At 41.5% G+C, this 27982-nt stretch overlaps 1 protein-coding gene across 1 annotated transcript; it reads right to left on the bottom strand.

Moving 5' to 3' along the window:
• Positions 1–447: 447 nt before the first annotated feature.
• On the bottom strand, positions 448–26212 carry CLCC1 (chloride channel CLIC like 1). Its single transcript, XM_047084996.1, has 11 exons — positions 26163–26212; positions 16622–16762; positions 16102–16203; positions 12708–12815; positions 9780–10001; positions 9400–9540; positions 7725–7818; positions 6142–6239; positions 5735–5881; positions 3135–3476; positions 448–1666 (listed from the first exon to the last, which is right to left on the bottom strand). Exons 2-11 carry the CDS (start codon positions 16748–16750, stop codon positions 1409–1411), a joined length of 1641 nt encoding a protein of 546 aa, XP_046940952.1. The 5' UTR covers positions 16751–16762; positions 26163–26212; the 3' UTR covers positions 448–1408.
• Between the last annotated feature and the right edge of the window lie 1770 nt (positions 26213–27982).

The raw sequence follows: 27982 nt of genomic DNA, 5'->3' as shown, positions 1-27982 counted from the left end.
ACACCTAACCACCCTAGGTGCATATTTACCAACTAGCATAAACAGGTCTGGCCCTCAAAGAGGCTTTTTTTTCAATGTTTATTTTTCAGAGGGGGGGAGAGAGAGAATGAGCAGGGGAGGGGCAGAGAGAGAGAGAGAGAGAGAGCGCGAGGGAAACACAGAATCTGAAGCAGGCTCCAGGCTCTGAGCTGTCAGCACAGAGCCCGTGCAGGGCTTGAACTCACAAACTGTGAGATCATGACCTGAGTTGAAGTCAGATGCTTAACCAACTGAGCCACCCAGGTGCCACAAGAGAGGCCTTTATATGTATTGATGTTCAAAAATCCCCAAACTGCAGGCATCCTTTGCATTAGTTCATATATTACATACCTACTATGTTACAAATTTTTATACAAACTTCTGTTGTATGGGGGGGGGGGAATACTACCTTTTTGATGAAATACTAAAGATGTTTGCAAGATTAAACTAGAAAATAATATTAACGTTAAATTTGACACCCTCTTGCTGAGGTAAGTTTTTAAAAATCTTGACAGTGGCATTTTTTAGTATTTGACCAGGGATGTAGAGAGATTATGCTGTTTAGCAAAAATAATGTACTTGACCAATGTGTAAAGTACATATTGAAATAGAGCTATTCTCAAAGTCTACGGACTATGTAAAACCCAGATTACCGACTTAAGCTGTGCTAATAACTAAATTCTCCTGGCAATCTTCAGTTCTTAGCTGAGGGTAAAGTAAGATAGGTGGCCAGGAAGCGGGCCCAGTCATCGCTGGGAGAGTTGAGAGATGGAGATGGGATAGGGAATGACAAAGCCATGATGAGCGAAGGCAGCCTACACAGAGACAAACGGACACACACTCCATGGCTGCATGAAGACACCGAAGTGCATGACGAGAGTAAACTTGACCACAGCGGACTCTCCTTAAAAACTGTTTTTGGGTACTCCCACTTGCAGAAACATCGAATCCAATGCACAACAAATTATTAACTAAGGTAGGTGTCCTCGGGCTTCTCCGCTAGGCACCACGCACGTTGGCTAGTTGGTTCCTATCTAAGCCTGTGAACCATCAACTTTTTCACTGTCCCCTGAATCAAACTGACCTCTTTATTTGAAATCAGTGATACTTGCCATGTGTTCATCGATGAGATCCCGTTCCAAAATTAACACTTTAAAACTTTTTGGGAGGTTTCAATATGAAAATGAAATTAAACTGACAAAAGATTAAAAACTAAACAGAAATACATGTGTATTCATTTGTCCTGATGGTCAATAAAAATATTAATGTAGAAGTTGGCACCTGTATAGTAAATGTCAGAATATGTGTAGAGAAGAGTGCACGGTTGTGAAGAGTATACTTTACAAAACCCAAAGACGACCTTGGAGCTGTGGTCCGAGTCTGTGTTCCTCTAGCCACATGGGCCAGCATCCAGGTCCTTTCCACAGCTGGCGGGGCTGGATGCACCACCGCCTTCCTCTGGGCTGCCTCTGGCCTCGGTCCTGAGCTGGCCCTTTTCCTCCGCAGATGTACCTTCCGCCTTCTCTGATGTCTCTGCACCAGCGACAGGCTTAGTGGACTGGCTGCTTTCAGTGCTGCTTTCTGGCAGTGTGCTTTCTCCTGGGATTCCAATCTCTTTGGGCTTTGCATCCAAAACAGGAAATTTATGCTGTAGAGAATTACATTTTAATTGTTTAATTAATGCAATCAAACATGTTTAACAAGTTCCTATGCAAATCTGTTGTATCAAACTTGGAACTCTTTCAAATCTCAGCTCCAGTGCTGTACTGTAGGGATACAGATGTTATTAAGCCTCACAGAACTATACACGGAGGAATGGGGCAGGGGCACGGAGGATATGGCAGGTGGTCTAGTGACCCAGGTTTAGGAAGGGACAAGAGGACTGGTAAACAGTACTGCTAACTCCTCTTGCCTGGTGAGAGTAATTCATTTGAATTATTTATTAAGTCTGTATTAAGTTCTATGTGCTGGGGATACAGCAGGAACAAAACCGACAAAACCCGCGCCCTCACTGGAACTTCCAATTCGCTTGGGGGAAAGAAACAACAATTAACAAACTACACACTGGGTTTACATCAGGTGATACAGAAGCAACAAATTAACAAACTACACACTGGGTTTACATCAGGTGATACAGGAGTAAAGGCCTGAAGAAATGAACCATGTGAATATACAGGAATGGCATTCTAGACAGGGAACAGCAAGTACAAAGGTTGTAAGTTCACGGAATAGTGAGGAGGCTCCTGTGGCTGAAGGAGAGTAAGCACAGCAGGAGAGCAGGAGGAGAAGAGATCCATGTGCCAACGGAGCCGGGCTGTGGGCAGATCAAGGGAGCCCCGGGCCACCATGATAACTAGCTTTCCCTTTAAGTGAGATGGGAAGTCACTTGAGGCTTGGGATGAACGGTATCTTACCATTACCTATTAAAGCTGAAAGGCACATCTGAAAATTTTCTAGATGTACGCAGGTATGTTTATTCTTCTTATAAGAAACTCCATGGAAGGGATTCTATAATTTCCTAGATTCTGCACTCACAGCTATTTCTCAAAGGTTTACAGTTGCAACTTGAACTTTGCAAATGACACTATAAATTCCTCTCACAAACAGAAATGGCAATGTCTCTTCAAATGGCCCATAATGTAGAGAAAACACCTCAACATTCGGCAGGTAGAAAGTAGACTCTAGCCAGCCAATGATACCAAAGACTTGGGAAAGTGTGGTGTGGCCCCTCCCCGCCCACTCTTCCGCCCAGCTGAGCCTTTAGGGCTCTCCTGCGGGCTCCCCAGGGCTCCAGGCCTTCAGTGGGGACTTCTCTCTGAGCTCTTTACGGGTAGAAATTTTAGTCATGCTCGCTCGGTTTCCTAATGAAATTTCCTATGAACTACCACCTGTTCTAACTTGTTAAATAGTACTTTACATAAAAATCAAATCTAGCTTTATTTCTTCTGAGAAGGCCAAACTTTTGACTAGAAAAGAGGAGAGAGTAAACAATTATATCAATAACGATATAATTAACTGTGAAAGTTAAGAGAGGAAAAAACGCTTAACCAGAAGCTCTGTAGGAAGCACTCAGGCCTAGCATGACAGGACGGCAAAATGAACAGTTGCTGACTTACACTGGGTACCGCCTTGGGATGCTCTCTCGCCTCTGCGTCTGGTAAATCACATGCCCGGAGCACTTCGGGGCTCTTGTTGCCAGTCTTAAGTCTCAAGTCAACATCTGTCTGTCTCAAAACATCTCTTCTACCCTCATATGTTTTGTCATAAGGGCCTTGCTCAACGGGGCCGATCGGGCCTCTATAATAGAAATCTGTATCACCTGCTCCACCATGGGGTCTATAATCAACTTCCTTCTGCCGTCCTCTGTCACCTGGCTCAAGTGCCCGGGGTGGTTCTCTCTCGGGACCACTTATTTGTCTCAGCATATTAACTGATTTTCCAGCACCATAGCAGAAACTCTAGAAGGAAAAGAAATACATAGTCCTGAGTATTTAATGGCTGACTCACAATGAAATTATTCAGGATGCTAACAAAATTACCTAACTTGACTTGTGGCATTTGGAGACGTATTCATTTCACTATTGTTTCATTAGAGATCTCTTCTTTAGATTAATACTGGGCCAGAATAGCCAATAAAATGTGAGAAATCACATTTAAGTAGACATTTCAATCAGCTGAACACATTCTGAATGAATTGTCCCAAGGGAAGTTTGGCTAAAGTCTAGAAACTTAAATTGGAAGGTACTAACTGATAACTGCTCATCAGTTGTCTATTTTCACACCCACCATATAAGGTAATTGCTAAAAGTCAGAATTGCACATCATTATGGAAACATTCTCAGGTAGGGTAAGTTTCCAACAGGCTTTGAGTCCCATTTCATGAGAAAACCTAGGCAGCATTTCTCAATGTGTGGCCCAGGGACCCCAAGGGGAATCCCTGAGACAGTTTCAGGGATTCTGTGAGGTCAAACTTTTTTCTACTTCAAAGACCTTAGTCTTTCTCACTCTTCCCTTCTGAGTGTGGAATCTTCTGGGGTTGGAATGACTTCCTCACTCTGACAGCTCATGGACAGTGTGCTCGTGTAGATGTGAATTTTAAATTTTTCTTAGTTTTAATTCCTAATATGGTAAACTATCAATGAACAAAACCACCATAAATAGGAGCTCTTCGTGGTCCTCCGTTTTTGTTTGTTTTGTGGGCTTTGGTTCTTAAGAGTACAAAAAGGTCCTGAGAATAAGAAATTTGAAAATCACTGAGCTAGAGAAACTATTTGAAGACAGAAGCAGTAAAAGCCCTTTCCGCAGGCAGATGAATCAAGAGATGATGGGCTTTTGTCAGACACTAGATTATAGGGAGTCCACCCCTTACAATGGTTCAACTTACAACTGTTAGACTTCACAATGGTGAGAAAGTGATACACATTCTGCAGAAACTGTACTTCAAATTTAGAATTTGGATCTTTTCCTGGGCTAACGATTTCAGGTACGCTCCTCTCTGGTGATGCCGGGCAGGGCAGCTCCCGGTCAGCCGCGCGGTCACAAGGATGAACAACCCCTTCACCTCAATCACTCCTTACCCGCACAGCCATTCTGTTTCTCACTTTCAGTACAATATTCAATAAACTGTGCAAGATATTTGACACTTTACTATAAAATGGGCTTTGTGTTAGATGATTTTGCCCAACTGCAGGCTAACATAAGCATTCTGATCACATTTAAGGCAGGCTAGGCTAAGCTATGACGTCCTGTAGGCTAGGTATCGTAAATGCACTTTTGACGTATGGTATTTTCAACTTACAATGGGTTTATCGGGATGTAACCCCGTAAGTCAAGGGAAATCTGCACTACTACACAATTAATGTCACCTAACAAAATCATCCCCCTAAACCTGACTCCTAAAATCACAAGCCCAAAAAACAAAAACAAAACAGGAACAATTTCAAAATGAATAAAGCATAGTAAATTTTGTACCCTTAGGGAAGATAATCCTTTTTAATTTAATAATTAAAATTGGAAGGTACTAATCGTCTGATAATTGCTCGCGTGTTGTGTATATTCACACCCAACATAGAAAGTCAATGCTGCAAATTATTTAAAGTTGTACATTTTAAATAGCTTAATTTCTTTACAGATACAAACTTGGCTTTTCCCATGGCACATCTGGGTTCTTTGTATTTTGTTTTATGTGACAACTACTTCATTAGGGTAAGGGCTGAAAATCAACAATAAAGCTGAAGAGGCCGTGGATGAATGACGAATAATGTTTCTACATAATCAATGTCTGTTCCTGGATCCCCAAACTGTTTCCCAGTACAACACCTTCTTCTACATCCCTGCCTGATTCTGCGCTTAAGCCAATGCCCTTCCCTTCTCAGGGCTGCAAAAACTCAGACTGAAACAAGGCCCCCTTTCTCAAAGAGGACAAAACAACTGATTTCATCTGTATTACTTCAACAAGTTAAAGAACAAATTTAAAAGGGTGTTATTACTCGAAGTCCCTGCCATGACACCCACAATCAAACTTGAGAATCATCTCCTTGCTTATACACGTAAGAATACACACGTAAGTATAAATAAATCCGCATCACTTTAAAATCATCTTTTCATACCATTAAGCATGATTTAGCCTGATTTACCACAGCAAAAAAAGTCTGCAATTTTAGAACTGCCTTTTTCCTGCAAGTCCTGTTAACAGTCAACAGTGCCGTGTACTAACCAGGACAGCCAGTGCCATAATTATCAGCACGGGAATGTGAAGTAATACTGGCATCTCCTTCATGAGCGCTTTAATAAATTCACCAGCTCCTTTTCCAATGTGTTTCAACGGCTCCGTGACAAAGTTGGTGAACGTAACTGCCAGTGCCTAAAACAAGACATAATAGCAACTTAATTTTTCCCTCAAATGGTTGAGTGCACAGAACAAGCCAAAATTCGCTGTGCACTGGGATGAAATTATGTTCATAAACTGAAATGCGTTTAATGTGAAAATCATTTGTAACGGAAGTATTTTTTCTAGAGCAAAGGTTTATTATTAGCAAAATGACGGTAAAAACACTAACTTTTAATAAATACAAGGGATTTTTTTACTTTGTATAAGTAATTTTGACAAAATGTGTTCTATACCTTTGTTGGTGGGACCAACCAAATAGGGTTGACTAACAAGAGCTCATAGTATTTTTGGCATGGGTCATCCTTATAGGTCCATGAACTTCTAAACACTTCTATTTAGAGAAACAGACAAAACACTGAGTCATTAAAAAAAAAAGTTGCATTTCATTCCCAAAGAAGACATTTTGGTTTTGTCCCTGTCCCTGCCGCCAACCAATTTTAACTGCTGTACAAATAGACTCCCTATAACACTGATTTAAAAAGTTTTCACCTTATGCCCAAAATGTTTAAAAATCCCCTCAAATTATACAAGTCTTATGCAGATAAAACATACTTTATGAAAATTTCTAAACAGTAAACATTAAAAACTGTTCTTTATACATACAAATGAATCCAAGGAAAACGGGAAATCAGAGATCGCTGGATTATGTGGAAGTTAATATCCTGGCTGTGATGCTGTGTTGCTATAGTTGTGGAAGATGGTTCCACTGGGGATAATGGGGAAAGGGGGCACAGGATCTGTTTTACTTCTTACAACTACGTGTGCACCTAGAATTATCTCAATAAAATTTCAAGTTTTATTTATTTTGAAAGAGATAGCATAAGTGGGAGTGGGGCAGAGAGAGAGAGAGAGACAGAGAGAGAAAGAGAGAGAGAATCCCAAGCAGGTTCTGGAGAGGTAGAGAGAGAGAATCTCAAGCAGGCTCCAAGCTGCTAGTGCACAGCCTGCTTGGGATTCTCTCTCTCTGCCTCTCTCTGCCCCTTCTCCACTTGTTTGCTCTCTCTCTCTCCCTCAAAATAAACAAACATTAAAAAAAAGAAACCAATTCTTACTTTACAAAATAAAGAACGTTAGTTCTCCCAATTTTTCTAAATGTATGTACACAGTACATTGCATACTAGCCTAGGCTAGAGGATATATTCACTTGTCTCCTGCAGCCAGGAAGCAAGGCTGGATTGGTTTAGTTCCCATAACTTTTGAAGAAACGCTAATTTGGACACCCTGTTTTGTATAATCTGCCGAGAGTCTATTCTGGGTCAGCTATTACAGACGTGCATTTATAAAGTGCCTCTGAACACTAAACCATTCCTATTGCTAGATATACAGAAGACAGTCACATTAGTGAGAATATTTATAAAGTCTGTGAGATTAAAAAAAAGTCAAATAATTTTCCTCTTATTTAAAAAATGTATAGTAAAGTTACAATATAAGGTTTCATAAGTCATTATCAGGAGATTAAGTCTAAGCTGGATATTAATTTATATAAACACGATTCACTTCTTTAATAAACATGCCGAACCCTCTTCCTAAGGACTAGATGAACGACATGAGCACAGGCTCCATCATGGTCCAATGGAGAAGACAGGTGACACTGGAGCCGGCAAAGACAGTTCCTATTCCTTCCCTGTGATGTTACATGAGCACAGGTGTCACGGTCTGAAACCCGACGCTTCTGGCATGTTCTTCTGATACTGAAGATTCATTTGGTCATGGGAAGCGTCTTTCCGGCATTTTATCATTTCTCTGTAATTACTAATATGTTCTCTCCTTCTTGGAAATTCTACTCAAAATAAGGCCCAGTGAACCAACACCTTACCCCAGAGACTTCCAATCCAGTCCATCTTCTCAGCACACACGTTGTTTAACGGCTCCATCTTGGCAACCTCGGCCTGATGCTGTGCGAAGGCTAGCTGACCAACACCAAGAGGGAGCTGTGAGCGGCCACTAACAGGAGGTTATGTCTACATATCCAAAACCTTACTTCAAAGAGTCTCTGTACCAGACCCCAGACTGTACACATTTTTTTCGATACAAAAAAAAACCGTATTATTTTAAAATAGTAGCTCTTTTCAGTTCATGGCAAAGCACAGTCTCTTTTTCTTTTTAATTAAAATTTTTTTTTAACATTTATTTATTTTTGAGAGAGACAGAGAAAGACAGAGCATGAGCAGGTGAGGGGCAGACAGACAGGGAGACACAGAATCTGAAGCGGGCTCCAGGCTCTGAGCTGTCAGCACAGAGCTGGAAGTGGGGCTTGAACCCACGAACTGTGAGATCGTGACCTGAGCTGAAGATGGACTGAGTCACCCAGGTGCCCTCAAAGCACAGTTTTAATACAACAAGTGAGGATAAAGAATTATAGTTGCCTTCTTTGTACATACTTTTGATGAGAAAGGAAAACCTTTGCACTAAAAAGATTGTTTTAACAAATTAGTTCAAGGGGCACCTGAGTGGCTCAGTCGGTTAAGCGTCCAACTTCAGCTCAGGTCATGATCTCACGGTTCGTGAGTTCGAACCCCATGTCGGGCTCTGCTGACAGCTCAGAGCCTGGAGCCTGCTTCCAATTCTGTGTCTCCCTCTCTCTGTGCCCCTCCCCCACCTCTCTCTCTGTCTCAAAAATAAATATTAAAAAATTTTTTTTAATATCAGTTCAAATATAATTCACAGCACGTCCCAAAATATATACATTAAATAACTACTTCTCATTTTCTTTTTACAATTCACAATGAAGTGTTTTACTCTGGATGATTTTCAGCACAAATGGTCCATATAAAGATACTATATCTTTTATATATAAAAGCCCTGGGGGGAATCACCAAGATAACAATATTCAACCAAACTTTCTTCCTTTAATCTGTGAAGAATTAGTTCTAGAAGCTGCAGAACTTAGAGCAAAAAGTTAAGGATGTATCACAGGGACTTAAATCAGATAAATGCATCGAAAACACTTTGCTACCTGACTCACCCTGCGAAAACGATCTGAAATTGCCCTTCATTGGTTATGCTATTTTGGCAAGAAGAATAGTGCTTCATTTGACTTTCTGTATTCAGTATGATCCCAATTTTGAAAGAACTGAAATTTATTTAAAAAAAATTTTTTTTTATGTTTTATTTTTGTTGATGGTGTGTCTACCATCAACATACCGCTTTCATATTCAGAAAATAACCGAACTTTTAAAAAATAATCTTTTGATATCTTTTCTGGCAAAGAATAAAAGGACATACCCTAAATTACCTACATAAAATTTTAAACAATCTATCTACCTAGCTTTATTCTGATTTAGCTGCCCAGCTGCCACCGTCAGGAACTGGGCTGTGAGGACCCAAAACACCAGGTGCAGGTGAGCAGCTGCCAGTTTCCTCCCCCGCCTCATCTCCAACCACTGCCTCCAGCCCTCAGGAAGGTTATGTATCAGCTCTTGATGCACGGTCTTCTTCTTCTATTAGGAAATGACATCTGAACGTTTTAAAGCCTCCCGCGTATTTAATACCTTATATAAATACATCCAATTCCATCCCAAACTGACGAGAAAACTGATGAATAAAACCCGTCTCAGCTGGGTGTACCAATGCACATAGGTCCACAGCTCGGTAGCCACCAGTGCCACGATGCAGAGCAGACACAGAAGCACCTCAAAAACAGGAAGAAGGGGAAAGCAAAGTTACTGCCACACCATCCTCCCCACCAGAAAATGGGAACTGTCAACAGAGACCAAAGAACCGGACTCCTAGGCCGAATCGTGTGTACTCTTCTGCCGCACGCTCCTCAGTACAGCAGGAGGGTCTCCATACAGGCTCAACAATCGCGGTGGAGATTTTAAGGGATTTTTAAAGCTGAGCTGTTACTTACGTCCCCCTCATCCCATCTTACCATCAACACATTATACGGATCCACTCCAAAAGAGTCTTCAAATCGCCACTTCCATGTTTCAAAATCATGAAGCTTAAAATTAATTAAAATATCACTTAGTGCATCATCCAAGGCTCCTGGCTTCCAATCCTCTCCACTGAGAAACTTCTGTATTTCTAACAAGGTTTGTCTTCTTAGGATAATCTCAGCATCATAATGCATATCACCTTTGTTTTCTTCAGGCTGAATTAAATTTGCCAAAAACAAACAATAGAAGAGAGAAACATTTTAAGACAACAGCCAGTCTGGAACTAAATATGTATGTGATTCTTATTTCACATGTATAAAATAAGGATAATACTATCCACCTATTTTTCTCACATACAAACCAGAGATTTTGTTCTATAAAGTCACCTCGGACGCTAGTCAACAAATACTGAACCATGGATCCTACAGGAAATACACGGTCAGGTTCCAAACACATTTTCATCAGCCTGTCAATGCATAGCCCTTTAATGTGTGTTTCTACTTAAAGATACCTCATTTAATGTTGTTGATTAACACTTCACTCACAGCCAACAGCACTGTAACTCATGCCCAAATGAAGCTTATCTCACATGCATATTTTTCTCTGTAAGGCACATCCCAGCCTTCATGTGCTTGGAGGCACTGGACAGGATTTTTCTCGGGAATTTTTTTTGAGAGTGCATGAGTAGGGGAGAGGGGCAGAGGGAGAGAGGGAGAAATCTAAAGCAGGCTACATGTGATCTCGCAGTCTGTGAGTTCGAGCCCGTCAGGCTCTGTGCTGACAGCTCAGAGCCTGGAGCCTGCTTCGGATTCTGTGCCTCCCTCTCTCTCTGCCCCTCCCCCGCTCATGCTCTGTCTCTCTGTCAAAAATAAATAAACATTAAAAAAAAAAAACAAAATTAAAGCAGGCTACACGCTCAGCATGGAGCCTGATACGGGGTTCGATCCCACAACCCCATGAGATCATGACCTGAAGCAACATCAAGAACTGGACACTTAACTGAGCTACCCAGGTGCCCCTAATCTTGGGCATTGTTTTAAACAGCCAAATAACAACATCAGCGTAAGTGTGAAATATGTGGCACTAAATAAAGCATGAAAAAGTAATTGTTTATAGTCTGAGAACTGAAACAAGGCAAAACACAGCATTGTGCAGCCTCAGCTGGGAATGGGTGCACCAGACAATTCAAATGCTGTGCTGCTCTGTGCATGTCTGAGCAACACAAAAGCTCTGCAAGGATTAACTCTGGGGTCACAAAAGAAGTTGAGTGTGTATACAAATTCGCAAATATGGAATCCACAAATAACGAACATGAGCTGTTTACTTTAGGATTCATTTATGACTTTCAATCTGACTGAATTTTCAAAAGTCCTAAAATATGCAGTAATACAAAAGAGAAAAAGAATCTCGAAAAACAGCCCAACTGGAGTTTCTATGAACATGCATATTTTTTTTAATTTTTTTTTTTAGTGTTTATTTATTTCTGAGACAGAGAGAGACAGAGCATGAGTGGGGAAGGGGCAGAGAGAGAGGGAGACACAGAATCCAAAGATTCTGGCTCCAGGCTCTGAGCTGGCAGCACAGAGCCCGACACGGGGCTTGAACTCACAAACCATGAGATTATGATCTGAGCAGAAGTCGGCTGCTCAACCGACTGAGCCACCCAGGCGCCCCTGAACATACTTATTTATAACTATTTTTATTAGCATGTATTCAGGTTAGCAAAATCATTACAAACATTTTACTTTCATTAACCAGTTAACACAAATGGAATATTCTTTTTTTCTAAGAATACAGATATTTATATAAAAAGCAAATATAAAATCAGAAGAAAACAAAGTGTCATGTAGTATCACAAGTCATCACTGAGCTAAAAAAGCAGTCATCGATTACTATTTTTAAAAAACACTACATTGGGGCGCCTGGGTGGCGCAGTCGGTTAAGCGTCCGACTTCAGCCAGGTCACGATCTCGCGGTCCGTGAGTTCGAGCCCCGCGTCAGGCTCTGGCCTGATGGCTCAGAGCCTGGAGCCTGTTTCCGATTCTGTGTCTCCCTCTCTCTCTGCCCCTCCCCCGTTCATGCTCTGTCTCTCTCTGTCCCAAAAATAAATAAACGTTGAAAAAAAAAAAAATTAAAAAAAAAAAAAAAACACTACATTAAATATTTCCATCGTAGGTATTTTCTGCCTTCATCTGTGTCCTCACCCCACACACTTGTAAGACTTGAATTAAATGGTGCGTGTATGAGAACATCTGCCTTTTCACTTCCAAAATAAGGTGGGATGATTAAATATTCATCTAACATTCCTTTCCCCTTAAAACTTTTCTTGATGTTTAGGGGGACCTGGGTGGCTCAGTCGGTTAAGTGTCCGACTTCAGTTCAGGTCATGATCTTGCAGTCCATGAGTTCAAGCCCCGTGTTGGACTCTGTGCTGACAGCTCAGAGCCTGGAGCCTGCTTCGGATTCTGTGTCTCCCCCTCTCTCTGCCCCTCCCATGCTCACTCTCTGTCTCTCTTGAATGAAAGAAAAACATTAAAAAAAAAATTTACTTTTCTTGATGTTTTGAATCTCCAGAGTGAAAACAATGACTCTAAAAACTGGAATCCTAACATTAATTATGAACAATATGCACATGATATGCAATTCTACAAAGTAGTACTTGACATAGTAAAAAGCTTCCGCGATGGGGGGAAACTACTTAAAAAACATTGTTGTCTTTCTCAACACAGAATGATCTTACATCACAAGAATGAGAAAGTGTGTAAGTGGTAGAAAATAAGGGCCAGCATAGAATTTCCTTGCCAAGTCATTTCCAACCATTTAGTAAAGTTCAAATAGCAAATTTAAAGCACCTCCTCCCATGTGAAATTAATAAATAATGAAAAGATCCACCACACTGATGAATATCACATCATACTCACAAGTCCGAGCTTCCTGGCTTCAATTAAAATTTTATTTAAGTATCTCCTAAAAACAGGATTGCTTTGACTTTCATAGTCTTCCCTCTTTTTCTTTTCACACTCACTGATCTGTAATCACAGAATAAATTCAACATTAGTAGCATCAAAGTTTAATGTAAGGGTCAAGTTTCTAGCCTAGAGATCCCATCAAGATCAAGGTAGGAGCTTGTGATTATCAACTATATGAAAATGTAGAACTTCCTACTTTCCGTGGGTTCTCTTTGCAAAGGGCAGGAAGGCAACAAATGAGGAACACGCGTTCAGCACTTGGCTCTGGCAATTTTAAAGCTAAAAATCATGAAGCAAGAAGGCAGAGATGTGGATGAGTAGAACATCTAGGACCATCTGCCTCTTCCCAATTCCAAAGTAACAATTCAATGAACAAAGGAACAAAAGAAGAAAGGAAGAGAATAAGAAACAGAGAGATAGAAAGAGAAACACACAAGAGGAAGCCAGAAGCTGAAATGAAGGGCCCAGCAAGGAGTTTCTTGAATGTGCATATTACTTTTGGCCTTTTATCAATTTTTCCTGTAAATGATCGATCATCCCCAACTCTATGTATGGGCTGCTTCAGAAGCGCAGGAACATGGCTTCTCCAGAGTGTCCTATACATGGCAACCCCTCAGCACGTAATTCATCATTCAGATTTCCTCTGAACCTAGCTCTACTGACACCACAGTGGTCAAGTTGCTAGGTGAGGGTAGTACCTATCTTACAGACATTAGAACCTGTGATAAGCAACTTTTATTTTCTAATTGAGTGTGGACCATGAGTTGAGTTAGCATGGAAACGGGCTTCAGATGATAAACAGAATAACCGAGCGTTACACTCAGACTTAGGATAGAAAGACACTTGAGAAGTCATGTGGCAGCTTCCTCTGCTTGCTGGCAAGGTTTAAAAACCTTTTAAATTTCTCTTTAAGAGAATGTGTGGGTTTTTTTGTTTGTTTTTGTTTTATTTTGAGACAGGGAGCAAGAGCATGTGCATGAGCGGGAGAGAGGCAGAAGGAAAGAGAGAATCCCAAGCAGGCTCCACGCTGTCAGCACAGAGCCTGACTTGGGGCTCCACCCCACAGACTGAGATCATGACCTGAGCCGAAACCAAGAGTCAGACACTTAACCAACTGAGCCATCCAGGCGTCCAAAAGGGAATGTTTTAATTTTTTTTAACGTTTATTTTTGAGAGAGAGACAGAGAGAGAGAGAGAGAGAGAGAGGGCCAGAAAGAGGGAGACAGAGGATCTGAAGCAAGCGTTGTACAGTGAATACAGAGCCCGATGTGGGGTTTGACGTCACAAACTGTGAGATCATGACCTGAGCCAAAGATGGCCACTTAACTGACTGAGCCACCCAAGCGCCCCAAAGACAATGTTTTTTAAAATAAGAACTCAAGGGGCACCTGGGTGGCTCAGTCGGTTGTGCATCCGACTTCGGCTCAGGTCATGATCTTGCGGTCTGTGAGTTCGAGCCCCACGTCAGGCTCTGTGCTGACAGCTCAGAGCCTGGAGCCTGCTTCGGATTCTGTGTTTCCCTCTCTGCCCCTCCCCTGCTCATGCTCTGCCTCTCTCTCTGTCAAAGATAAATAAACATTAGGGGCGCCTGGGTGGCACAGTCGGTTAAGCGTCCGACTTCAGCCAGGTCATGATCTCGCGGTCCGTGAGTTCGAGCCCCGCGTCGGGCTCTGGGCTGATGGCTCAGAGCCTGGAGCCTGTTTCCGATTCTGTGTCTCCCTCTCTTTCTCCCCCTCCCCTGTTCATGCTCTGTCTCTCTCTGTCCCAAAAATAAATAAACGTTGAGAAAAAAAAAAAATTTAAAAAATAAATAAATAAATAAACATTAAAAAAAATAAATAAATAAACATTAAAAAAATAAGAACTCAAGACTCCATTTTGCCAATCATATTTTTACAATTTTGAGCCCATGTTGCAAAGAATGGAATAAAAAATTTCTGTAAAAAGGCATTTCTGCATTTCCTAGTGTGCAGCCAAGCAAACTCAATGATACTACAAAACACAACTAAACTGAGGCAAATCTTATCCAAGCATTACTTTACTGGCATTGGGTGAGACAGCATTCACAGCCGGTTAGCACCACAGCAGTGCTTACAGATCCATAATCGAGATCTCTGTGTCTCCACTCACAAGCTCTCCCAGTGTCTCAAGCTGGAAACCTCTGTCCTTCACTCCCTTTCCCTTCTCCCTCAGCTACCCAAATTTGCCTATTCCACCTTGAAGAAGTCCCACACTTCCCTCTTCAACCCTTGTCACTGCCTTGGTTGGAGCACTGAGCACTGCTGGGCCCCTGTCACCCCCTCTCCTTCCAAGGCCTCTCCATGGGGCCACCAGCTCATGGTCTCCACAGCCAAGAGGTTGGTTCCCACCCCACAACACACATTCAAACCCTTAATAATAGTGACTTATTTCCTTTCTCATCATCTCTACTTCAGTCTCACAAATAAAAGGACGGAATAAATGAAGGAATAGCTACCACACACTAAATTATAATAATCCCTTATATTTGCAAGAGTAATTCTTATGCTCATCAGATGATCATAGGCCCATTTCTTCGTGGGCTACATTTGTCATGAGTCTATGACCAAGCACTGTGACAGGTGACAGAGAATCAAAAATGACTAAAACAGGGGTGCCTGGCTGGCTCAGTCAGTAGAGCATGGGACTCGATCTCGGGGTTGTAAGTTCAAGCCCCATATTGGGTGTAGAAATTACTTAAAAATAAAAAAATAATAATAGGGGCACCTGGGTAGCTCAGTTGGTTAAGCGTCCAACTTCAGCTCAGGTCATGATCTCACGGTTCGTGGGTTTGAGCCACGCATCGGGCTCTGTGCTGACAGCTCGGAGCCTGGAGCCTGCTTCGGATTCTGTGTCTCCCTTGCTCTCTGCCCCTCCCCCACTCGCACTCTGTCTCTCAAAAATAAATAAAACATTAAAAATAATAAAATAAAATCTTAAAAAAGTAAATAAAACATTCTTGATCCCAAGAAATGTTCATCTCTGAGGGCTGATGGGTGGGAGGGAGGGAAGGGTGGGTGATGGGTATTGAAGAGGGCATCTTTTGGGATGAGCACTGGGTGTTGTATGGAAACCAATTTGACAATAAATTTCATATATTTAAAAAAAAAAAGAAATGTTCATCTCATAAAGAAATAATTACAACATGGTGAAATAAATGTTATTACAGGAAAATAAAAGTACTATTTTTAAAAAAGTTCAGAGTAACTAAAAAAAATTATATATCAATTGTATAGTACACAGAAGCATATATAATGTTAGCAAATATAGGAAACAGCAATTAAACATACTATGAATATAAAATTCATGAATTAAAAAAAATTCTAACCTTATGAGTTAAAGAATCAAGTTTGCTGTAACATTCCGACAATTCATCAGCACATGACAAGTCAGGACTGACATCTTTTTTCTCTGATACATCATATTTCACCTAAAGCAAAACAGAGATTTTTATTTCCTTTATAAAACCTATAGTTAAGACTAAAACCTATAGTTAAGTTGTAAAACCTATAGGTAAGACTAAAATTTGACTTCATTTTATGACTTTGTTATATTCTTCAATTGTATTGAACCATCAAAAAAGAAAGAGTCTCAAATTTCTATACTAAGAGCTAAAATCAAATTAGTTGCTGCTCAATGGGCTTTACGTTCCAATTCAAAACAAAAATAACCAGGTGGGATTGAAATCATTTTAGATTAAGCAGGTCAGGGAGATAATCTGCACGGCTACTAGTCACTGATACACAATTCTCACAGCTCTGTGAAAAACAGCAATCGAAGTGGACTATTTCCAGTATAGACCTGGGAAGGTCTTACATACACACACGCTTTTCTTTTTCTTTTAATACCTGAGATTTTCTCATTGTTCCTGAAGCAGCATCATAGTTAAGCATGTCTGTGGGATCAATCCAGTCATCATCAGAAGCATAACCACTTATAAGCCACAGACATTCACAAAGGAGCAGAGAATACAGCATCCTGCATGAAGGCTAAAAAAAAAAAAATTTTAATAGATATAATGAAATAGAATTATTTTTAGAAGACATGGTTTTGTAATAAAGGCTATCTACTTCCTTCTAGTGCTAAGATAATGCTTTCTTTCTGAATAATAACTGAAATAAAAATACTCAGTAAAACGGTATTCACATATAAACATATACACACATATTTTTGCCAAGACAAAAAGAAAGTAAGAATTTTTCATAAGACTCAGAAGAATCCGATTCCCGGGTTTATATCCAAGGAATGAAAATACCTATCCACACAAAAACTGATACACAAATGTTTATAGCCACTTATTCACAGTAGCCAAAAAGCAGAAACAATTCAAATGTCTATCAACTGATGGATAACTAAAATGCCATCTAGCCATACAAAGGAATCTTATTAGGCCATGGAAGGAATCAAATACTGATAAGTGCTACAATATGGATGAATCTTGAAAACACTATGCTATGTGAAAGAAGTCAGTCACCCAGGTCCATAATATGATTCCATTTACGTGAAACGGCCAGAACAGGAAAATCTAGAGAGACAGAAAGTAGATTAGTAGGTCCTCAGGGCTGAGGATATAACAGAGGGTTGGTAGTTAAAGGATACAGGGCTTCTTTCTAAGGTGATGAAAAATGATCGAAAACTCACTGTGGTAATGGTTGCAATTATCTGTAAATACATTAAAAACCGCTGAGTCATGCTCTTTAAATCGGTGAATTATATACAGTATGTGAATCATTTATCAGTAAAACTGCTTTAAAATAAACAGGTATTTAACCAAACCCTCTCCCCCCAATTTTTTTAACACATGGAAAATTAGAAAGGTATAAAATTAAGATTCAAATGAGGTGACTGAACTCCCAAACCTTTCAGAGAAAGTAACCTGCTTCAGCTAAGCCTCGGCAGAAACACTGTCAAATCATTTTTTTTTTTAAGTTTATTTATTTATTTTGAGAGAGGGAGGGTGTGGGAGGGGCAGAGAGAGAGAGAGAGAGAGAGAGAGAGAGAATCCCAAGCAGGCTCCACAGCAACAGCACGGAGCCCAATGTGGGACTCAAACCCACAAACCTTGAGATCAGGACCTGAGCCAAAATCAAGAGTTGGATGCTCAACCGACTGAGCCACCCAGGTGCCCCAAATCATTTCAATACTTAATACCTCTTCTATTCAACACTGTCCAATACATAAACAACCAAGCACATGTGGCTATTTAAATTTAAATTACATTAATTACAAATTCAGTTACTCAATCATGCTAGCAGCATTTCAAGTGTTCACACACCACACGGGGCCTGTGCCTGCCAGTACAGACATAGAACAATTCCATCACTGCAGAAAGTTCTGTTGGACACCTTATCTTATACCTACTATGAATAAAAATCAAATAAGAGAATTCTAAGATGAGAAAGCCCTGGGTTTATAGTCTACCTGTAGAAATAAAGTAGCTCCAGGCTAAATTAAACACTTCTTTGTGCTCCCCAAGTGCTCTCTTTATTCTTCCAGCACAACACACAACAAAATTAGCCACTTATTGGCCAATCTCTTCCACTGGCACAGTGGCTGCCCATCTTGGCTGTGTGTTAAGAATCACCTGACAAGCTTCTAAAAATCCCAATCTTCTGGCCACATCTCAGGCCAATTAAATCAGAATCTCTTAAATGTGGGACCCAGGCACTGGAATTTTAAAGCGCCTCAGGTGGTTTCAATACGCAGCCAGGATAGAAAACCACTGTGCTATAAAGTGAACTTTTCCAGGGGAAGGTATCGGAATTCACCTTCCTGATGGCTCTCCATCTTGTCCCCTCCACCTCTCCAAGCCCAAGGCCTAGCCCAGTGGCTGGTGCATGAGATACCCAGTAAGTGTTAAGCTGCAAATGGTCAAAGCCATACAGGGATTCACAAGGTTTTAGAGGTTTAGAGGCTTCAGAGGCCAGTCTCTGACTGGAAGACACGGGCACGATTTCATGGAGGAATGGGGTGTGGGAAATAGACCGGGAAGTGTGCAAGGTAAGGGAGGCAGAGGAGCAAAGTGAACCTTCGAAACCATCAGAGGATGGACATGGTGGGAGACAGACAGGAAGACGGCGGGATGGCAACGCTGTAGTGACAATGCTGATGTGAAAGGTTATGGCCAGACTTCTCGGCTAATAGTTCTCAAAGGCATGGGAACTACATTTGGGGAAGATGAAGGTAGCACTAAGTGTACAGAATGAGGGGGAAAAGCTGGATTCTGAGAGTCCTCCAAGGAGGCTGAAGTAGCAAAAGGATGCTGAATCACATTCTGAAGATTGGCTATACATACAGGCCTCAGCTACTGAACGCACAAAAGAGAAGAAAGATGGCAGGCATAACCAAGATTTCAAGGCTGACCAACTACAAAAACATGGTATTATTAACCTCAAAAAGAAATTGAGAATGAGTACATGGTTTTGGGGGAAAGTCAGGCATTCGTTTGTACAGCATTTACTAAATACCTACTGGATACTGGGCACTGTCTTATGTGACAGGGATACCAAGACACTAGACCGGCCACGATTTGTTAAGAAGCTACATGGAGGGAGGAGCACACGGGGATGGGGGACAGGATGGGACAGTAACTTGACCAAAAAATAAATATCATTTCAGGTAGTGATATGTGCTGTGAAAAAAATAAAGGGGGTCAATGGTATGGATGAGTTAGGAAATGTTGAGTATTTTAGGGAAGGTGTCTGAGGAGATTAAAGATGGCCACAAATGCTGTCAAGTCCCCAGCGAGAGATGGAGTTTATTTTCCCTCCTCCCAAATCTGGGCTAACCTTGTGACCACTGTCAACCGAGAAGAGAGGAAGAACTGATACAAAAGCATTTATTTTGGGCTTAGAACTATAATTTGGGGAGAAGCCCAAATTGTGGCCCCACTGCAGGGAAAAAGGTTTTTTTTTTAATTTTTTTTTTTACGTTTATTTATTTTTGAGACAGAGAGAGACAGAGCATGAACGGGGGAGGGTCAGAGAGAGAGGGAGACACAGAATCCGAAACAGGCTCCAGGCTCTGAGCCGTCAGCACAGAGCCCGACGCGGGGCTCAAACTCACAAACCGTGAGATCATGACCTGAGCCGAAGTCAGAAGCCCACCCAACTGAGCCACCCAGGCACCCTGAAAAGGGGGTTTTTATAAGAAAAAGGAGGAAACAAAATACCTTACATCAGTTGTTTCCCAAGTATTGTAACTGGGAGATACTATTACAATTTATAATTCATTGGCTTTCTAGGTATATTATATTAGTTGCTAGCAAAGTCCCTTTTGCAGAGTGACCAATTTTTGTTAAAAATACAGATACAGCAGTCAGGTGCTCAGTCATATGCCCTTGCCCAGTTCAACGGTGGAATGCAATTCCTGTTTCAAAAACAGAATGAATGGGGCACCAGGGTGGCTCTCAGTTGGTTGAGCATCTGACTCTTTGAGTTCAGCTCAGGTCATGATCCCAGACTTGAGCCCCAGACGGACCCTACTTAAGATTCTCTCTCCACCCCAGTCCCTCTCCCCCCCACCCCTTGCATTCTCTCTAAACAATGAAGAAAATAAATAAATAAAAACAGGATGAAGTTTCAGTCACAAAATGAAGTCTCTTATGCACAAATGTTTTACACAGGTTCACAATATTTAGCCAAAATATTGTGGCAGAAGTGATGCTGTGCTGGTTCTGGGCCGGGCCTGGCCTGGCCTATATGACACCCAGCTGCTTCTACTTTATCACTTTGGAACACCTGCTCTTGGACCTCAGCTGCCATACTGTGAGAAGACCTAGCCACATGGAGAGGCCATGTGTTGGGACACGCTAAGCTCCCAGCTGGCAACCAACATCAATGGCCAGCCATGTGAATGAGCCGTCTTGGTAGTTCCAGTCCAATCCCACAGTATTGGACCTGTGACCCAACCAACATCATGTGGAATAAAAGAGCTACACAGATGAGTCCAGTCAAGCCCCATAAGCCTACAGAATCATAAGAATAAAATGTTTAAATGCCTCTAAACTTTGAGGTGGTTTGTTACACAGCAGTAGATAACCACAACGACATTTAAGCAGAAAAATGGTAAGAAGGTAACCTTAGAAGACTTGGGAAAAGAACATCTAGAGAATGGGCATAGCAAGCGTAAAGATCAGAGTGGGGAGAAAATTTGAAGCATTCAAAGAGCAGGAAGGTCAAGGTGCACAGTACACCGTACTCCAAAGCACTCTCTAGACTCCTACTTCTGGCCAAGATGAAGTAGCAGGGGACAAATGTACTCTCCTGCCTGAAAAACCAAAACCTCTGCACAAAATCTATGAGACAACAATTTTCAAGACATTGGATACTAGGTGAGCAAGGCTAATTGTCTTTGAAAAATGGGAAATGGGCGACTGGGTGGCTCAGTCAGTTAAGCGTCCAACTTTGGCTCAGGTCACGTTCTCAGAGTTTATGAGTTTGAGCCCCGTGTTGGGCTCTGTGCTGACAGCTCAGAGCCTGGAGCCTACTTTGGATTCTGTGTCTCCCTCTCTCTGTCCCCCACCCCACCCCACTCTCTCTCAAAAATAAATAAAACATTTAAAAAATTTTTAATTAAAAAAAAAAAAAGAAAGAAAAATGGGAAACAAACACAGACAGTCCTTCCGTTGCCCCAGCTTACTGTCTTAACAGTTTCCAGGCCATGAGCACGGGGAGGGGGAACTCAGGCAGAGCCCAGAAAACAGAGGAAACAGAGCTGAGTATCTGGGGGGACCAAGGCAGAGAAAGCTGCAGAGAGACAGAACCCCTTTATTATGTGCAGAGGGTCCCTGCCACATAATAAAGGATATCTGGTCTTTGACCACAGTTCCTCCAAATGCTGTAGAGATTTCCTGAGTGATGGCAGTGTCTGTGATGAGGTGCTAATGAGGTGACTAGGTTGGGCCCAAGGTAGCTTCAAGGTGGAGAATGGTCATCAGAAAGACCAAGCACAGGATTAGAGGGTTGGAACTTTCATCCATCCAACCTCAGGGGAGGGAAGGAAAGTGGAGACTGATTTCAATCACATGGCCAATGACTTAATCAGCCATGCCCTGCATCTGGCTCTGCACCAACAGTGCAGAGACTGCTTGGGATTCTCCCTCTCCCTTCACCCAACTCATGCTCGCTCGTGTGTGCTCTCTCTCTCTCAAATAAACTTAAAAAAAAATTAAAAAATAAACATGAGTAAAAAATTTAGGAAACTCGTAATTGAGAAAATAAAGCCAAAAGTTAGTTCTTTGAAATGACTAAAAAAGTTTGATATACCTATAGTAAGATTAATGAAGAAAAAGAGAAGCCCCTCCCCCAAATCAAAAATGAAACAGGATAAACTTATTCCTGATTAATTAAAACACTTAGCAAACCACGAATAAAAGAAAACTGCCAGATAGAGTGCTACAGGCAAACACTACACTTGATAAATACTGAAATCTTTCCCTCTGAGATCAAGGAGACAAGGGAAAACCTCTGGAAGGTTTCTGGGATATTGACAGTGTTCTAGTTCTTTTTTTTTTTTTTTTTTTTAACATTTATTCATTGAGAGATGGGGAGAGACAGAGCATGAGTTGGGGAGGGGCAGAGAGAGAGGGAGACACAGAATCGGAAGCAGGCTCCAGGCTCTGCCTGTCAGCACAGAACCCGAATCGGGGCTCAATACCATGAACCAAGAGATCATGACCTCAGCTGAAGTCACTCAACAAATGAGCCACCCAGGTGCCCCAACAAGTGTTCTAGTTCTTAATCTAGATAGTAGTCACATAGGTGTATGCTTTTTAAAAATTTGATAAGAACATTAATATTTTAGACATTTTTCTGTATATGTATTTCAGATTTTACAAAAGCCTTTTCTAAAATGGGAAAGAATGAGATACCGTTATGGTCTGAACTGTATACCTCTAAAATTCATACGATGAAATCCTAAACCCCAGTTTCACAGAATATGACTGTATTTGGAGATAGTGTCTCTAAAGAGGTAATTAAGTCATAAAGAGGTCATTAGCATCAGCCCTAATCCAATATGACTGGTGTCCTTATAAGAAGAAGAAATCTGGACACAGGTCAGAGAGAAGATAGGAGGACACAGGAAAAAGGCAGCCATCCACAGGCCTAGAGAGGCCTCAGAAGAAACCAACTGTGCCGACAACCTGATCTCGGATTTCTAGTGTCCAGAATTGTGAGAACATAAACTTCTGTTGTTTAAGCCACCAATCTGTGGAATTTGGTGGTATGTGGTATAGCAAACTGACACAGATTTCTTCAGACATAAAAAGACTAAGAAAGATTCCAACCCACAGACTCTTGATATGTTAAAGAAGTTTAACCTCAATGAGAAAAGGTGTGAATAAAAGAAACAGTGATGAGCAAAGGAACTGGTCAAATATACTAATTTTTTTTTAATGTTTTTATTTATTTTTGAGACAGAGAGAGACAGAGCATGAATGGGGGAGGGGCAGACAGAGAAGGAGACACAGAATCGGAAGCAGGCTCCAGGCTCTGAGCCATCAGCCCAGAGCCCGAGGCGGAGCTCGAACCCACCGACCGTGAGATCGTGACCTGAGCTGAAGTCGGACGCTCAACCGACTGAGCCACCCAGGCGCCCCTCAAATATACTAATTAAGTAAACCACTAATAAAAACAAAACACCCACAACTCTTTTTACCCCACAACTTTTTATGTTTCAAAATGTAAAACCGGGGAGCCTGAGTGGCTCAGTCAATTAAGTGTCCAACTCTTGATTTCAGCTCAGGTTATGCATGATCTCATGGTTCGTGGGATCAAGCCTGACCTCAGGCTCTGTGCTGACAGTACAGCGGCCTGCTTGGGATTCTCTCTCTTGCTCACTACCTCTCTGTCCCTCCGCCGCTTGCTTGCTCGCTCTCATCCCCACCCCCCCCGAATGTAAATGTAAAAAAAAATGTAAAACCCAAATACGAAGTAAAATAACAGTGGGAAAGGTATCCTAGGATCCCTGTCACACTCTAGAGACTGTTAGAAATACTGGATGACTGTATACTTTATTGGGGGGGGGGCAGGAGGAGTTAAACTAAGGAATAAAGCCTTGAGAAGGCCCAAACACAAAAGAAAACACTTAAGACTAATAAGCACGGTAGAAGACAAGCTAAAAAATGCAATGTGTAGAAACTGAGAGGAGCTTAATTTGAAAGAGGCATTAGTCAACTGTTAATAAATACTTCAAAGAAGCTGAGAAAAATAAAGTCTGGGGGAAAAAACACACAGGATTGCTTAATTCGTTGGTCATCTGCGAAATGACTTTCACAGACTAATAGGGAGAAACCTAATTCTAAGCAGTGAAGAACTAGGTAGGTGACAAAGGGCATCTCTGAATGGAGCAGAAGCTCTGAGAAGATGGCAGTGTATAAAATCAAGTCTACAGAAAAGGCTTTTCATAGGCAACAAGATTTTACCCTCCTTCATAAACAGAAATGAATAAGGAGGAATGGAAATAAAGGTTCTAAAGCAAAAAGAAGAGAAGCTGACAGAGTTCACATTATTACATGTATCAAGAAGATGGTGAAATGATCCACTAGGAAGCCAGGAATGTCACTGGGTGAGGAAGCTGGGATGCAGGAATGGAGATTTGGGAAAACAGCTCTATAGGGAGCATTATGTAAAGGGAGATGAATCAAACACCTTTCAAGCAGGGGCACCTGGGTGGCTCAATCGGTTAAGCACCCAACTTCAGCTAAGGTTGTGAGTTCAAGCCCCGCGTTCGGCTCTCTGTTCTCAGCGCAGAGCCTTCTTTGAATCCTCTATCTCCCTCTCTCTCTGTCCCTCCCCTGTGCACGCTCTCTCTCTCAAAAATAAATAAACATTAAAAAAAAAAAGCCACTTCTTAAAAAAAAAAACCACAACCTTTTGAGCAGCTGAGTTTTGACTATGACCCCTACAAAGTCATGCTATTAGCAATTATGCTACTTTCTCCAATAATGATCAGCAGATCCAGAGCTTTATCCAGGACTAGGAATTAGAAATGAAAAATTATGCAAGACCAGGAGCTGAGGTAGAAGAGTGGAACCAGCTGCAAACTCAAGTCCTCCTGCCAAATCCCGGTGGTCACTGACTGAAGGCTGTAACTCCTTGAACAATCTTATAGCTGATCTCACACTTCCTCCAAACAAAGCTGCATCTAAACCTGCTGGGGATCTTGTTAAAAACAGCTTCTGATTGAATACATCTGACATGGGCCTGAGATTGTGCATTTCTAAGAGCTCCTAGTGATGGCAGAGACATTGGCTCACAGACCACACTCTGAGCAGCAAAGTGTTAAGGAAAAGTAACCATCCTGTGTTGGTTTAGTTTAATGAGGGGCACCTGTGATTCTACTACTTGACAGTGACTAATAAGCTTACTTTAAATCACCTTTCTCATCTGCTTCAGGCTTTGACACTAATATCAAAATTATTATATATATAATAAATATATATAACAAGTATATATAATATATAATAATATAATAAAACATATATAATAAATATTATATATAGTCCTCTTACTACATGCCAAACACTGTTACATACATTCATTCATTCAGTCCTCACAAAAACTCTTGGAAGTAGTACTGTCATCTTCATTTTACAGTTTGGGATAACAAATAACTTGAGTGGAGAGCTACCAAGAAAGACTGAGATCTCCAAGGAAAGTTACAGCTACTGAGTGGAAATCAGCAAAGAAAAGTATCTGATTTCAATGAATTACACATGTATGAGAAAGACAAGACTAACTTGAGTCAAATTCTGTATTAACCAAGAAGTTGCATGGCACAAAAGTCAGGAGTTCGCAATTTAGTTCGTGTGCCTATGTCTGGCTTGCTGGAGTCATGGCTCTCAAACTTGAGAATCTGCGTCTCTAACAACCTGCCAGATGGCGATGATGACACTAATCTGGGGACCACACCTTCATAACCACTGCCATGGAGAAAATATGAATTGTTTTTCACCACCCACTCATAAATATGTATCTCTAATCCTTATATTCAAATCAGATTTGAAGTTTTAAAAAATTAACTACAACCAAACCCGAGCTATTCCGCTGGCGGTGTTCGATCAAACGCTGCGTAAAGTTTTCAGAGATAACTGAAGCCCAGGAAATTCAGCGTTCGCTCGACTCTGGCTTTGCAGTTGCTGCCCCTTTCCCTAGGCCGCTCTTTGAACCGTGTAACTCCCCAGCAGCCCGCGCTGCTCCCGAAGATAAGGCGTCCAGTCCTCGCCGATCCAGGCACAGCAGCCCGGGAGAGCGCGGTCCCCTGCCCCGGGCAGCGCCCGCCCAACCCGCCGGGGCCGAAGCCGTAATCCGCCCCCTGCACACACGCCCGACCGCGCCGACTCAAGGCCGGGTCACCAGCCTGCGTCTCGGGAAGAAGGGCACCTACCCGGCCTGCTGGAAAAGATGGCGAGCCGCCTAGCGGAGCCGCCGAACGCTTCTGCGGGCGCCTGGTTTCTGGCACCGCCTCATCGACTTACTCGGCTGGCAGCTGTGCGTCCTTCCCGGGCGCGCGGCTGATTGGCCCGCCGAGGGGGCGGGGCCTGGCTCTGTCGGCTAGGTTTAGGCCAGGGTTTTTTACTTTGATCAGCTAGCTGAACTCTCTGCAAGTGAAGCCAAATGTATGCGAATGGGAAGCGTGTTCTCTTAGTATTGATGTATTTTTAAGTCCGAATGTGCAACATCTACAATAATTGTTTAAGTAAGGTATAGTGAACGACGAGGATAGTCCTATGTATGGGCGTGGAGGAGGACATGCTCACTATGGTGTAATTGGAAATTGTAAATTTTGTTTGTTTTTGTCTTTAACTGCTGCCCTGGCAGTTTCAGGAAACTCTCCAAAGACGAAATGATGAGTTTTACAAACTAGGAAGAAATGAGAAGTACACAAGAGTTACTGGCAACAAATTTGAATGCTTTTTAAATGTGTAATGTGGTACACTTAAGTGTGCATGTTGCTTATTACAATTTTTTAAGATTAAAATATACCTCACGTAAAGTTTACCATCTTAACATTTTTTAATATTTTTGAATGTTTACTTATTTTGAGAGAGAGAGAGGGAGGGAGAGCACGTATGCAAGCGGGGAAGGAGTAGAGAGAGAATCCCAAGGGGACTCTGCTGGTAGAGGGGGCTCCAACCCACCAACCCTCAGATCATGACCTGAGCTGAAATCAAGAGTGGGAAGCTTAGCCGACTGAGCCACCCAGGCTCCCTAATTTTAGCCGTTTTTAAGTATACAGTTCAGGGTCATTAAGTATATTCATATTGTTGTGCAACAGTCACCACCATCCATCCTCCATAACTCCTTCATTCTGCAAAATGAAAACTCTACCCTTTAAACAACTCATCATTTCCCCACCCCCTTTCCCTGGCCCCTGGCAACCACCATTCTACTTTGTATCTTTACGAATTTGACCACACTAGGTACTTAAGTAGACTTATACGGTATTTGTCTTTTTGTTACTGGCTTATTTCACTTAGCATAATGTCCTCATGTTTCATCCATGTTGTAACATGTCAAAAATTCCATCTTTTTTAAAGGCTGAATAATATTTCAAGGCATTGTTTACCATAGTTTGTTTATCCATTTATCTGTTCATGAACTCCTAGGTTGCTGCTCTGAACATGGGCATGCAGATATCTCTTCAAACTCTGCTTTCAATGTTTTTGGGCATATATCCAGAAGTGGGATGGCTGGGTCACATAGTACTTCCATTTTTAATTTTTTGAAACCCACCATGCTGTTTTCTACAGTGCATGAACCATTTTAATATGATTAGCAACAGTTTAATGAAGCCATAGCATTTAAAGGATTCTCAAGTGGAAATAATATAAAACCTGCTATCAAAATTAGTAAAAGATGCAAGGCAGAACACATTTTAATACTGGTACAATGGCAAATGGCAGCCTTACAAGTATTTATTTATAGGATTTCTGCAGCATTTTTTTTTATTTTATAGCATCTTTTATGAACCATTATTCCACAAGAATGATCAAATCATCATTTAGAGACAGTACATACTGGTTTATTTTATTATAAACATTATAAGTGCCCCCGTAAAATATTGTTACAAATACTCAAATGTCTTATTCTCAGTGATTATTCCCTGTATTCTCACATAATACAATGTAGTTAGCAGGTTTTTTGAAAAAAACTAGAATCATGTATGTTTCATAACTGCATCATCTGTTTAATTTTCATTCATAA

This window comes from Lynx rufus, unplaced genomic scaffold (assembly GCF_022079265.1).
Source record: "Lynx rufus isolate CCGP_SWC_20201006 ecotype Redwood Valley unplaced genomic scaffold, mLynRuf1.p SCAF_2, whole genome shotgun sequence".
Lineage (NCBI taxonomy): Eukaryota > Metazoa > Chordata > Mammalia > Carnivora > Felidae > Lynx > Lynx rufus.
This window is presented reverse-complemented; position numbering and strand designations above follow the sequence as displayed.

What these genes read in the sequence shown, in the direction of transcription:
- CLCC1 (XM_047084996.1), bottom strand. Translation starts at nt 16,750, where the DNA reads ATGCTGTATTCTCTGCTCCTTTGTGAATGTCTGTGGCTTATAAGTGGT. An exon ending in TTGATTCTTTAACTCATAAG is followed by an intron (nt 12,816 to 16,101) that starts GTTAGAATTTTT and finishes CTGTGATTACAG; the next exon opens with ATCAGTGAGTGTGAAAAGAA. An exon ending in ATTGGATGTATTTATATAAG is followed by an intron (nt 7,819 to 9,399) that starts GTATTAAATACG and finishes GGTGTTGGTCAG; the next exon opens with CTAGCCTTCGCACAGCATCA.